The sequence below is a fragment of the Amaranthus tricolor genome, chromosome 9 (genome assembly GCF_026212465.1).
Source record: "Amaranthus tricolor cultivar Red isolate AtriRed21 chromosome 9, ASM2621246v1, whole genome shotgun sequence".
Taxonomy (NCBI): Eukaryota; Viridiplantae; Streptophyta; class Magnoliopsida; order Caryophyllales; family Amaranthaceae; genus Amaranthus; species Amaranthus tricolor.
Window position 1 is genome coordinate 27,856,017 of NC_080055.1, and position 13,291 is coordinate 27,869,307.

General features: G+C 34.7%; 2 protein-coding genes across 3 annotated transcripts; one reads left to right on the forward strand and one right to left on the reverse strand.

The window, feature by feature from the left end:
* The first annotated feature begins 1,800 nt into the window (after positions 1 to 1,800).
* LOC130823887 (G-type lectin S-receptor-like serine/threonine-protein kinase At1g34300) lies at positions 1,801 to 4,366 on the forward strand. Its single transcript, XM_057688711.1, has one exon. The coding sequence runs from the start codon at positions 1,801 to 1,803 to the stop codon at positions 4,156 to 4,158; it is 2,358 nt and encodes a 785-aa protein (XP_057544694.1). The 3' UTR covers positions 4,159 to 4,366.
* A 301-nt stretch (positions 4,367 to 4,667) lies between these two features.
* On the reverse strand, positions 4,668 to 12,810 carry LOC130823888 (EH domain-containing protein 1-like). Of its 2 annotated transcripts, none has more exons than XM_057688713.1 (16): positions 12,520 to 12,810; positions 12,349 to 12,428; positions 11,065 to 11,133; positions 10,812 to 10,869; positions 9,995 to 10,047; positions 9,870 to 9,912; positions 9,718 to 9,785; positions 8,560 to 8,673; positions 8,328 to 8,430; positions 8,177 to 8,226; positions 7,468 to 7,596; positions 7,130 to 7,381; positions 6,669 to 6,748; positions 5,606 to 5,732; positions 5,377 to 5,520; positions 4,668 to 4,853 (listed from the first exon to the last, which is right to left on the reverse strand). In XM_057688713.1, exons 1-16 carry the CDS (start codon positions 12,602 to 12,604, stop codon positions 4,668 to 4,670), a joined length of 1,641 nt encoding a protein of 546 aa, XP_057544696.1. In that variant the 5' UTR covers positions 12,605 to 12,810. The 2 variants fall into 2 exon arrangements, with proteins under 2 accessions (XP_057544696.1, XP_057544697.1); XM_057688714.1 differs by having other exon boundaries at positions 4,706 to 4,825; positions 12,520 to 12,804.
* Between the last annotated feature and the right edge of the window lie 481 nt (positions 12,811 to 13,291).

A 13,291-nucleotide genomic window follows, 5' to 3' on the forward strand; every position in this document is an offset into this window, starting at 1 on the left:
TGAAGAATTAAAATGGAAATGAGAGGTATTAGTAATGTTGGCATAGTCACGGAGACGAAGGAAATACCTTCTTACTTTAAATTCGAAAAGGAAATGGATTGTTCCGTAAAATGATTTATTGGTCAATTTTAACTTGTTTTGTCAGATACAAAAAATTGAATGGTCAAAATATTTAATGCTAGCGTTTATTAAATTAGTTGATGAAAACAGGTTATTGTTAGGAATAAGATATTTTTTTAAGCTAGGTACTCCTAGCAATAGGTTTAAAATTATATGGTCAAACCAAGTGAACGAATCAGTTGGTCAAATTAGTTACTCCGATAGTTCAATCACCTACTAGTTATTTGCTATCAGTCGTTCGTCAAAACACCTCCAATAAAAAAATAACACGAATATTGAATACCAGTTATAGACTAATTTAATTAACTTGTTAGACTAATTAGTAACATTAATTTTTTTTATTTACAGGGTAATAATTAAAAACAAGCTAAAAATCAACGAACAAAATAAAAAAAAATCAATTATCAAGTTATTAACATAACATATTATTTGAGGGGGGACAGTACAACGCAGCCTATTACTAGAGTTATTATTATATAGGTTATAAATAATAAAACTCTAATTAAATCTCTTAATATAAAGAAGTAAAGAACTACTAGTATGAAATGCACTTAATTGTTATAAAATGTATTGAAACTCTTCTAATGCATGAGTCATTGATACTAATACTCAAATTACTTTATCATTTTTTATTTTTCATATGATTTTGGTAAAAAATCAAAATGTTTTACTCTTTTTTCATGTTATCGAAACAAAAAAAAACTCTTTAATTTGCATCAATTATAAAAATAATTAAATATCTTTTTCTATTGGGAATTCTCCCCTTTTTAAACTTTTGTTTTTAAGTTTATGGATTAATGGAGAAAATACGAGTAAAAATGTGAATCCTTGTCTCACAAAATCAACAAATTCAATGATAATGAAAATTTTTAAAAAAAATAGTTGACGTATAAAATTATTGAGGTATCAATCCATTTGCAATTCCCAGGGTTTTATTTAGAAATATATATAGTATTATTTTGAAATTATAATTCAGAAACATCAACTACTTGCTGAAATTTAATACTATTTTATTTCACAAATTAAAAAAAAAACTATTTTCCCAAATTAAATATATATAAAAATCCATTTTGACAAATGACAACTATTAAGAATTATTTTTTATTGTCCTTTAAAGCAACTATCTCCAATACTAAATGTCAAAAATTGCTCATTTAGAAAACAAGCAACACTTCTCCAATATTTAATTAGATACTTAATGAAGAGCACTTCTTTTCTCGGCCTATTTTATAATTAAAAAACAAATAAAAAATTAAAGAGTTATTCTTATGGAAGACTGCAAAAAATTCATATGCTAATAATTATATTAGTTAGACTACTCAATTCATATATGAATATGCATAAGAGGTTCTGAGCATGTTCGATATGTTCGATCGCACAGGACCCTGAATAATTTGAGGCCTCAATATTAAATTGCTTAATATATATTAGATATCTAAAGATATAAAATTACTAAAAAAATATAAAGATATTTTCATAAAATTTGTAATTTGCTCCGCCTATCACGATAAGACCCGCATATATATAATTATTGTAAAAAAAGTCTATGAGTCAACTTTCACCCAACAATGATTCAAACAAAAGCCGCCATTAAAACCTCATCATCAACCCACCAACGAACCAACCTCAAACTCCAAAACTCTCAAATCAAAAGACAAAAATCTCTAAAAATTCAAAACAATGCAATATCTCCTCTTAATCTTCTTCTTCATAATCCATTTCTTTACATCTTCATCTTCATTAGCTCAATCTATATCTTCTTTCTCCATTGCAGAATCTCCATGGAATCCATCTAAAAACCTCACCCTTCGTTCTCCTAACTCGACTTTTACAGCCGGTTTTCGACCGTCACCCACTTCTCCAAACCTCTTCATCTTCTCGATTTGGTATTCAAATCTTTCAGATGATCATACCATTGTTTGGTCTGCTAATTGGAATTCCCCTGTTCGGTCATCTGCTTCTTTGACCATCACTTCTAATGGTGATTTTCAGCTTACAAATGCGTCTTCCGGGCCTAATCTTTGGCCCAACCCGCCTCCTCCGAGCTCCAATTCTACTCGGTTATTGCTTGAGGATGGTGGGAATTTGGTGTTTGGGTCTTGGAAGAGTTTTGATTACCCAACTGATACTTTTCTTCCTAGTCAAAATATTACAAATAACACAGTTTTGACATCTAGGAATGGGAAGTTTAGGTTTACCGGGGCAAAAAATTTGGTTTTTAATGGGTCGGATACTTATTGGACTTCGAGTAATGGGCTTATGAATCTCGAGTTAGATGGACTGGTTGTACTAGCAGGGGCAAGCCCGTTTCTGATGGCGGATTTTGATCAAAATCGGACTAGACGACTAACATTGGGGGACGATGGGAATTTCCGGGCTCTGAGTTTTGACCCGGATAAGAGGATATGGGTTCCTGTTTGGATGGCTTTGTTAGAGATTTGTCAAGTGCATGGTTTATGCGGGCCGGGCTATATTTGTTATAGTGATGGTTCGACTTTCTCAGACTATGAATGTCTTTGCCCACCCGGGTTTAGGAAGAGTGATAAGACGAACTCTTGTGAGAGAAAAATCTCGATTGTTGATATGGCGAAAAGCAAGTTTCTTCGGTTGGATTATGTTAACTACTCGGGTGGGTCGAACCAAACTAGCTTGAAAGCTCTCAAGTATGTAGATTGTGAGTCCAAGTGTAGGCCTAACAAAAGGTGCATTGGTTTCGGGTACAAGTATGATGGGTCGGGTTATTGTGTGCTCCAACTCGACAGAATCTTAAACGGGTATTGGTCTCCTTCGACTGAGACGGTCTTTTATCTTAAAGTGGACAGCTCAGAAACGGATTCAAGTAACTTCACGGGCATGTCAGAGGTGTTGGAGACCATGTGCCCCGTCCAAATAAGTTTACCGGATCCGCCTGGTGAGTCTAATGAGACAGTCCGGAACATTATAATCATAACCGTTCTTTTCACAATAGAAATTGCTAGTGGGGTGCTCTTATTTTGGGCATTCCTAAAGAGGTACGTGAAGTATCGAGACATGGCCCAAACACTTGGGCTCGGGTTATTGCAAACAGCCGGTCCTAGAAGATTTACTTATGCGGAGATTAAAGCAGCAACAAAGGATTTTTCAGAGGAAAACGTCATAGGAAAGGGCGGCTTTAGTGATGTATATGCCGGAAAGTTGCAAGATGGTCGACCAGTGGCTGTTAAGTGCTTAACCAATGTCACTGGTGGGGATGGAGAATTTTGGGCCGAGGTGACTATAATAGCACGAATGCACCACCTTAATTTGGTACGCTTATGGGGCTTCTGCAACGAGAAGGGTCGGAGGATTTTGGTCTATGAACACGTTCCTAATGGTTCACTCAACAAATTTCTCTTCATGCAGAGCCAAGTTGGGACGGACAGCCAAGAACAAAAGCCAATGCTTGATTGGAATATCAGGTATAGAATTGCCCTTGGTGTTGCAAGGGCAATAGCATACCTACATGAAGAGTGTTTGGAATGGGTGTTACATTGCGACATCAAGCCCGAGAACATACTCTTAGGGGAAGACTTCTGTCCAAAGGTAGCTGATTTCGGGCTATCAAAGCTTAGGAAGAAGGAAGAAATAGTAACCAAGTCACGAATCCGAGGGACACGAGGCTACCTAGCTCCTGAATGGGTGAACAACGACTCAATAACTGCGAAGGTTGATGTGTTTAGTTTTGGCATGGTACTTCTAGAAATTGTGACAGGAGTAAGGAATATGGTTCAAGGGTCTTCCTCTATTGCTAGTGAAGAATGGTATCTACCGCAATGGGCTTTTGAAATGGCAATCGAAGAAAAGAGGATGGATCAAATATTGGATCGTCAAATCAAAAACTCATATGATGATAAGGCACACTTCAAATTGATCGATCGAATGGTGAAGACAGCAATGTGGTGTGTTCAAGAGAGGCCGGAAATGAGACCATCCATGGGAAAGGTAGCAAAAATGCTTGAGGGCACGGTGGAAATCATGGACCCACCAAAACCAACAATTTTCTACATAGGAGGGGACTAATGACACACTTAATTTTATGTAAATAAACACTATTTACCAAGAGTTAATGTTTGTAATATTATTACTCTATTCATAAAAGCTTGAGAATTGTATCATCATTATCATCACCATACCCAGTATATTCCGCTCATAGAAGCAAAGCTTGAGCACTGTGTCATCATTATCATCATCATACCCAGTATATTCCGCTCATAGAAGCAAAGCTTGAGAATTGTGTATGCACTATGATATATAACTAATATAAGCATTGAAGTCCATGATCAAGTAATTCAACTGGACATGACATAATTTCATGTAGATTAAAACCATCAAGCATTTGTTAAAAAAAAAATCTAGTTGTAATTGTAAAGGCAAACACGAAGAATGGATATTTAGATTGCCTCTGAGCAAAGAGAAGAATAAATGGATTCAATTGAATTTGCAACAAAATTTAAACATACCAGAAAACTATTTACAAAGCGAAGTGATGTAGTCATGAAGGTCGCTTCTCTGAGATTCCGAGGATTCTTTCACTCGTACGGGTTCCTAAAATTCTTTAATAGCTCTGGAATATCATAGCCAAGCATATCATCAACGGCTTGAATCATCTTCGGCTTCAACTTTTCAAATTTTTCAATACTATAGCTACTTAGAACTTCCCTGAATTGCTCCACACAAGGAAAGTCACCTGCTGGTAAATGGAATTCCCTCTGAACCTGTTTCACAAAGTTTATATATACAGCGAGAAGATTTCCTTCTTTGGTAGAAGTAGTTTAACAGCCCCGAACCCATATGAGTCAACCTGGCCCAGCTCCTATGCATTATGAGTTTATGACCCTTGAAAAAAGGGAAGGGTAGCAAAAATCACCCATTCTTAATGTACATGTCGTGGGATGTGATCCCGATAGTTTAAGGTGCAGAGATACAACAAATTGATACAAGGCTACAAGCCAGGAAACTGCCACCTATGTTACTTGGACTCGGGTACAAATGTTGGATACTGGTACGTGTCCAAGTGCGATACGTCTAAATATTCAATTTTACACTTAAAAAGAAGTGTCTAAGCGTCATACTAATGTCCAAGGATCAAGGATCGGACACGGGTACATGAAACAAAATGAAGAGTCCGAGTAACATAGACTGCCTCTTGAAGCAAGCCTTGCTTGGCATGTGAATTACAAATTTGAAGAATAGGGAAAGGTTAAACAAGATAAGTGACTAAGTGAGTAAATGCACAACCTTAACATATTCATCTTCGAGGTTATCAATGAGTCGTTGTTGAGTTTTGGACTTCCCTATCATGGAAGGCATCTCCTTCTTCAGATGACTAATTATGTAAGCGTGAATCTTAGCTGCTCTTGCCCTCTTTATAAATTCATTAATCTGTATAAATTAGAAGCATAATTCGTCTCCAATCCAGATATGAAGAGAAAACTATTCGAAGAGTTTAAGAAAATTGAGGCCATACCCGTCTATCACAAGCTTTCTTTGGGATATCCTTCAGATCATTAAGCAGATCATTTTGTTCTTTCTCAAAAAGATCCCTTCCTACAGGACCAACTGCTTCTTCGTTTATAGGTTTGTCGTTGAATGAACTACAAAGAAAAATACTACTCTCAGCATGTAAATTTTGCATAATCATGATATTTATATATATTATTATTATTTTCCATTTTCCATGTGTAATTAAGTGGCTACCACCTAGGGTGAGGTACGGGATGGTTGGATGTATGCAACTTTACCCTTATTAATGATAAACTAACAAAGAGGTTAGTTTCTGATTGATCCTTGGTAGCAAACGCCATGTGCAACTTCACATAAATAAGAAATGCATGCACATGATTTAACGAATCATTTTACTTTATTCCATTATAATATAAAACCAAAGAACTATAAATATTTAGCCACATTAAAATAATTATAATACATTAAAATGCTAATTAACCCGATTCTTCTAAAATCCACAGCTAACCACATTAAGCTGTGGAATTTAGAGAAGGACAAGGACATAAATCTAGGCTTATATTGTATAAAGTCAATTCAATATAGATAGTCTAAAGCACGCTTATCATAGAAAATCAGAGTTTTCCCCCATGCCCTAGAATAAGTGTTCCATCAATGACATTTTAAGGTCAAAAATCATAATTTTCACCATATTTCTTTATTACTCCCTTTGTTCATGCAAGTTCTCCAAATCACCACCACTCCCCTATGTAACAGTTATAAAAGTTGAGTAAAGCAAACTCACAAGGACAGTGAAATAAACACTATTCTCAGAGAGATCTTGTTACACATATTTCCATATGCTTTCAAAACATTGACCTTGAAAATGTTTTAATAATACACATCAAAGATAATTATAGTCAAAACCCAAAATTGTGTATCGAATACCTTGAAAGAGACATGGGATACATATTTCGGACCAAAGGGGGTAATGTCATATATAGAACCGACAGTAGGTTGCGATAAATGAAATCGAAAATCTCTTTACTCATACGTAAAAATTATACTAATCACAAAGCAATACCTACCCAATATAAACACGAGATACCTCGGGGGTATTCAGGACCTTTCCAAGTGACCACATCAGTGCACCATAAACTCTCATTAGCTGCAACAAAAAAATAACTTTGCCTGGTTATCGTATTATATATGTTTTGAACTTCCTTGAAAAATGAAAAATTTATGTGTAGCTACTTGGTAATTAAGATTGCCCGATTATCATATAATTTATGTTCTGAATTTGAAAAATGAAAAATTTATGTATAGATACTTGGTAATGAAGATCTTTGTTAGCCATACTTGAGACACATCCCACACGGGTACGTGCCCAAGCGTCCGACCGGGATAAATAATGGAAAAATACAATTTTTTAGCTTCAAACTAAAGTGTCTAAGTGTCATATTCTCATATCCATGTCCAAGTGTCGAGGATCCAACATGGGTACTTGAGGTAAAATGAAGAGTTCGGGTAACACAAATTAAGAACTAACCTGTTGGGTATCGACTTGATTCGCCTTATTTAAGACAACACGAATCTTATCATCATGACCGTGCAAAGACGCAATTACACGCTTAAATTCATCACTTATGTCAAGCTTGTGAGGATCAAACAAGAGAAGAATCATATCACACTTTGCTGCAAACCATGATATTACACCTGTAAAATCATAGCTTCTTTGAGTTCTTTGCTTCTCTCCTGACAGAACTCCAGGTGTGTCGACAAAAGTTATATGCTCCAGCAACTGATAGAACGTCACCAGTCGAAAATAGCAGGATGAAATCAGCCAGTTACAATGAACAATAATGCATATAGAGATCAGCTACTTACAGGATGTGGCAATTGCGAACACTGGAACTTTGATAAGAATGCTCCTCCAAAGTTTGTTAGGCCAGTAAATGGCATGTCTGCTTGGACGGCAACTGTATTTCCAGGAATGCTCCTTTCATCTGGTCCAGACTGAAAAATGGCAAACGTTTTTCAAGCTTAAGTTTCAATTCTACTAATGAGACCATTAATCTTTACTTGATTTAGTGATATGTAATCACCTTTATATCATATATTTTAAATAAGTGAAGGGGGTGAGTTATAAACACTGTAGGCCGCATGTTTGGATCGAGGGGCTCAGGCCTCCCTGGCCCCTAGTATGGTTTCGCCCCAGGCTCCCACCAAAATAAGCACACAAAGATGTCCATATCCATGAGATACCAGGGGCCGGGAGAGTAGAAATACTCAGATATTGTCTGAACTCTGGAGAGAATGAAAGGCGTTTGTGAAATACATAATTAGAGGTAGAGGTGTTCATTCGGGTTATCAGGCTGATTTCGGGTTGGTTTGAAATTGGATTTTATGTCCATATTGTTTTTAACATAATTATAAATTATTTTTTAAAGTCGGGTCAAATCGGATTCGGTTATAAAGTTGGGTAAATTTCGAGTCATCAAGTCTGTTTTGAACACCTCTAATTAGAGGAAAAGAGATCAATTATATTGCGTAGGATCTAGAGTCAAATAAGACAACATTAGAAAGCATACAGTACCATAACAACAACAAAGCGATCTGTTGTAGGCTCTGGTCCGATATGAGCTCCTGTCGGATGTTGGATAGCAAACAAAACAATACATCAGTATAGTCAAAATGCGAAATAGATCTATACATAACATGAAACACATGTAAGCAACTCAATCGACCTGGATAATCACATTTCAACAAATGTTTTATAAATGTTGTTTTTCCCGTTGAATATTGTCCCAACAGCATAACCATTGGTTTAGCATCAAAATCACTGCTAGTCTGCAAAAGACACCATATCATATAAATTGATACTAGAACCACAAAAGTATATAATTAAGATTTCGGAAAATATATATTGAAAGTACAGATAAATTGAATATAAACCATAAAGAACAAATTCAGCCTTACCATTGGCGGTGACACAAAGTCATGAAAGCGATAGGTATTCTCCAATGGCTTCAGCTTCTCCAAGTACAATCTCTTCAAACCATCAATTATGGAAGTTACTGCAGTAAGGGGGACCTAGGTACAGGACAAAATAGAAATAAAACACAACATGAAGCAATAAAGATACATAACTTATCTTATAATATTACGAAAAGAAAATGTTATTGTCATTCATTAGAAACTAGCCAACATGGATTATCAAGAGGAAAAAATTTATTAAAAGAATCACTTATATTAAATTAGAGGGAAACACATCAATATTGAGGCAATTCAAGATACACAACTAGGTTCAATATATTCATGTTTTCGGTATAAACTATATGTTGTCAAGATAGTGTAACATAATTCACCCTCTAAATTGCTTTTTGAATTCGCAATTCGCTCAAAATGGCCCAAAAATGCTCAAAATCAAAATAATTCGCTTTTTTATTCACAATATGCTAGGAGATCAGCAAATCATGTAACACTGCTACACTTGTCAAGAATAGAACATACTATGAATTATAGAATTATGAAATTGGAATTTACAACAAGAAACATGAATTTACAAGAACAGTAATGTTAAAGATGAGGTATTGCCAAAATGATATGCATTCGTTAAATGAAGAGAGAGAATAGGAATACAAGTACAATCAATCAAAGAAATTTAGTTGAAAAAGGAAGGGAATATGAAAATGCAACCTTTTTGCCAAGACATAAGAGTTAACGTTTATACGTTTGGAAATTATAATGATAAGATCATGATCTAAAAGAATTTATGAAGATAACCTCTCCAGTTTTCATCAAAAATCATGAAGAGAATATAAATAAATATGACAATCACCTCAATTCTATGAAATGTCTAAAAAAAATATCCATAAAACATTTTATATTTCCTTTTTTGATGAGTCCAAAGTGGAACTGAGAACACTATGAAAAATTAAACCCGATGAAAGCAAGTACTAACTTGAAAACTTGACTTTCTCGGACCTAGGTAACCAATTGCCACATTTGATTGGCAAGATTGCAAGTGTTCCCTCCAATTCCACAAGGCATACTTTCCAAGATACTCACAAAGAAAACGAAAATTGAAAATCAATAGAAAATGTGAAACCATGGCTTGTAAAAAACATGTCACACCTTCTTTGAGGATTTCGAACCAAACCAATTTGATGTAGGCAGTGATTGTCGTTGAGGAGACAAAGACCCTGCAGTAGTTGCAGTACAAGGATTAGCAATAACTAAGAGTGATACAAAAACTCTTCCATTTTGTAAAAATGAAAAATCCTAACCATTGAATTCAGGTTCAACATATGCCGTCACGATCTTCTTTTTCTACAGAAGAACAAGTGCTGAATTACATATATAATACAAAGATTTGGATAAACAATATATGATATTAGATTATGACACTCACAGCTAATAGCACATCCAAGCCAACCATCACAGGCAGTTGAATGTCTTCTATAACTATAGTCCCAAAAAAAAAAGAAAGGGATTAGTCTTACAATCAAATTCAAAGAGAATATGCTATTATAGGTGAACATATAACTTTGCAATATCTCAAAATAAACAACATACACTAGGTACTGAGGAAGCATGAAGGCTTGAAGGGTACCTATTGGTAACATAAATAACACTCCAAAATGCTTATATGTGAGCCAATGCAATCAATGATGATGTTCTAGAAAAGAAAGTTCTTGCAGAGACAAAGTGGCAACAACATTCCACACATGATCCCTTATGTAGTACTGTTTGAGGCTAAGCCTAAAAGGTTCAACCACTGCATGTGGTTTGAGTCTTTGAAACAGACTCCATCTAGCTTAGTGACTTTTTTGCCAAGTTTCTAGTATTTCCTTAATGTGGACACTTCTTCCAATAATTTGCTTAATGATAAATGAATCTTCAGATTTTATATTTTGAGCAAGCAATGTTATTTCTTATCAAAAGATAACTGGAGATAAATAAGAACTAAATAATCCTATATTTCAAATCAAAGCAATCACTGCTACATGGTCAGAGGCTTGCTCTGCCATCCAATCATTGCTAAGTCGATTACATTCTCGTGACTCATCGAAAGAAACCACAATAGTGTAAACCACATCATTTTGAACAAAAGAATAGCGATAAGGGATGGAGCAATCAAAACAAGTTGAAAGACAACTTTTTTTGCAAGGACATAGTGACATATAGCCGACATCCAGAATGAAAGGGGACAAAATATACTCACTTACCTGCATTACTAAGGAGATCAGACGTTAACTCATGTCCAGCTTGAGCCAAAGATATAAGCTGCAAAAATGAAAACAAACAGTCAACTTAAGAAAAAAAACAGGAGTTCAAAATATAAATTGCATCTAAGAGACTAAGACTTGATCAACTCTAAATGTCCCCTTGTGTTTTCCCTCTTTTGTCTTTCCCTTCCCTACGAAATTTTGCACGTGTTCAAGAAAAAGAATCTAGTCACTTCAACCAATATATACAAACCTGCATTGCAGTAACAAACTCTTTGAAACCTAGGTAGCCTTGCCTCTTGGTATCTGCAAGCGCCCAAACCTAAAAGATAATAATATGTCAAAAATTAATCCAATAAAAATATTATCAATATTGCTTGATAAATAAGCGAGCACCAACAATTTCAAAGGATATAGAAATTCATTGTTTAATTATTACTTAAATTAATAGAAAATAATTGAATTAACACTGAGGGAATACCAGATGGAACACTAGTGAGAAAAAAGTTAGGATCTAATAGCAAAAATCAATAGCAAGTAATCCCCACTCTCCCCAAGCAAAAGGTAAAAAACCAAAATATTACACCACAAGTTAATATTACACTATATTAAAGCCGGTCACATAAACAGTGATCAAACTATGTGAAGCTCGTGTAAGCCGATACTAAGTTACTACAAACTATGACTTCAATTTGGCCACCTCGCCCGGGACCTATATTCCATCAAACATTTTGATTGGCAAACCCAAAATTGCACATCTTCATTCCTTTTGAACCAAGTATATAATGAGCAACTACCAGGATTGAGGATACTAATCTATTTCAGTGAAGATATCTAGAACCCAGCCATACATTACAATGCTGCTAGTTTCCAAAGGCTTTCATATGCAGTCTACACATATTCCCCTATAAAAAATCATTTGGATCATGATCACGTTACCAATCATATGAAGGAGTTAAGATATTAACAAACAGTTTAAAAAACATATTTATTTACAAGATTCCAACTTATAACCATGAATAAAATTGGGCAACACGTTCAAATTTTGTAAGCTAAGCTAAGAAGGAATATAAATTAAACAACTAAAACAGGCAAACTTAAGCACCAAATACAGCAAATATCATAAAATTTTAGTTTAATCTTTGAACTGAATTGAAGAACTATAAACGGGTGATATAGGCCCGCGTCTGTTTAGGCTATGACCCGGATAACTTTATAAAAAACTATTAATTTTAAATAATGTAACATAAGTTACTTTTGTGAGAAACCGTCTCTCGGTGCCTCAAAACAAGAAGCTCATATACTAATAATTGTATTAGTTGGACTATTTAACCCATGTATAAAGAACGTTTTACGGTAAAAATGTCTCTCACAAGAATTTGTGATGTAACATATGATTATAACACAGAAGAACGAACGCTTGGTTAGTTCAGCACACATGCATAGTCTAGTGTTTGTTCCACACTATACTAGTAAATATACTCAATTCGCCACTAAACAAAAATTAAAACATATGAGACAAAATGTGTATATTTACCTGCTTAAGGTCAGATCGGGACAATTCAGACATGGCAAAGAACTTTATAGCATCATTTCCAGTAATACGAGCATCTCCATCTATCAAGAAAAAAAGACAAAAATCACAATAAAAATTCTAAAAAATGAATGGAAAAAACAAATTCAAATGCTACTTGTAAATGAAATATACCAGAATCTGCAACAGAAAACCATTGCTGATAAACTTTCTGATGCTCTTTAGAACAAGAAGAAATAGGACCAGCTACTATCTCCATTGAAGTTTCCTCTTTTCTTGGTGGGTTTTCTTACTATGTAAAAGTTCTTCAATCAAATTACTTGACCCTTGTCGGAATTTTAAATTGAGTTGAAGGATTTAAGGGATAAATGTTGAATAATTTGAGGAGAAAAGGTAGAAATGATTGGAGACTTTGGGTGAAGTTGCGAGAAGAGCCAACTTGAGTATTCAAAATTTTGAACTTGGGAACGAACAAGAGGAGAAAGAGAAAAAAAAAAAAAAAAAAAAAAAAAAAGGTTATTTTCAAAAAAATTCTCAAAATAAGTTTGAGCAAATTTTAGTAATCCAAATAAGCGTCTTCATACCAAAGTCGAGATTAGGTATGTTTACTATTACTAACAGTGAACAAATAAATTCGTAAAAAAAAAGTCAAAATTCATCGCTCGCTGTTAATAATAGCGAACATAGCTGACCTCAAGTTCGGACACAAAAACGCTTATTTTGGGAAGAAAATTTTCCGAAACCTATTTTAGTAATTTTCAGTAATAAGCTTATTTTTTTCAACTTTCCAAGAGGAGATACATATATATATCGAGCAGAGCCACGTCGGGTGACCGTGTAATATGCAAGAATTGGCCATTGTTTAGGTGACGTAAATATGTAATAGCTTCTGTTAAGTCATGCTGAAATTCATCAAACAATGACACGTGACATAACACAAGAACAC

What these genes read in the sequence shown, in the direction of transcription:
- LOC130823887 (XM_057688711.1), top strand. Translation starts at nt 1,801, where the DNA reads ATGCAATATCTCCTCTTAATCTTCTTCTTCATAATCCATTTCTTTACA.
- LOC130823888 (XM_057688713.1), bottom strand. Translation starts at nt 12,604, where the DNA reads ATGGAGATAGTAGCTGGTCCTATTTCTTCTTGTTCTAAAGAGCATCAG. An exon ending in GTTGAAATGTGATTATCCAG is followed by an intron (nt 8,227 to 8,327) that starts GTCGATTGAGTT and finishes AACATCCGACAG; the next exon opens with GAGCTCATATCGGACCAGAG. An exon ending in AGAAAGCTTGTGATAGACGG is followed by an intron (nt 5,521 to 5,605) that starts GTATGGCCTCAA and finishes TAATTTATACAG; the next exon opens with ATTAATGAATTTATAAAGAG.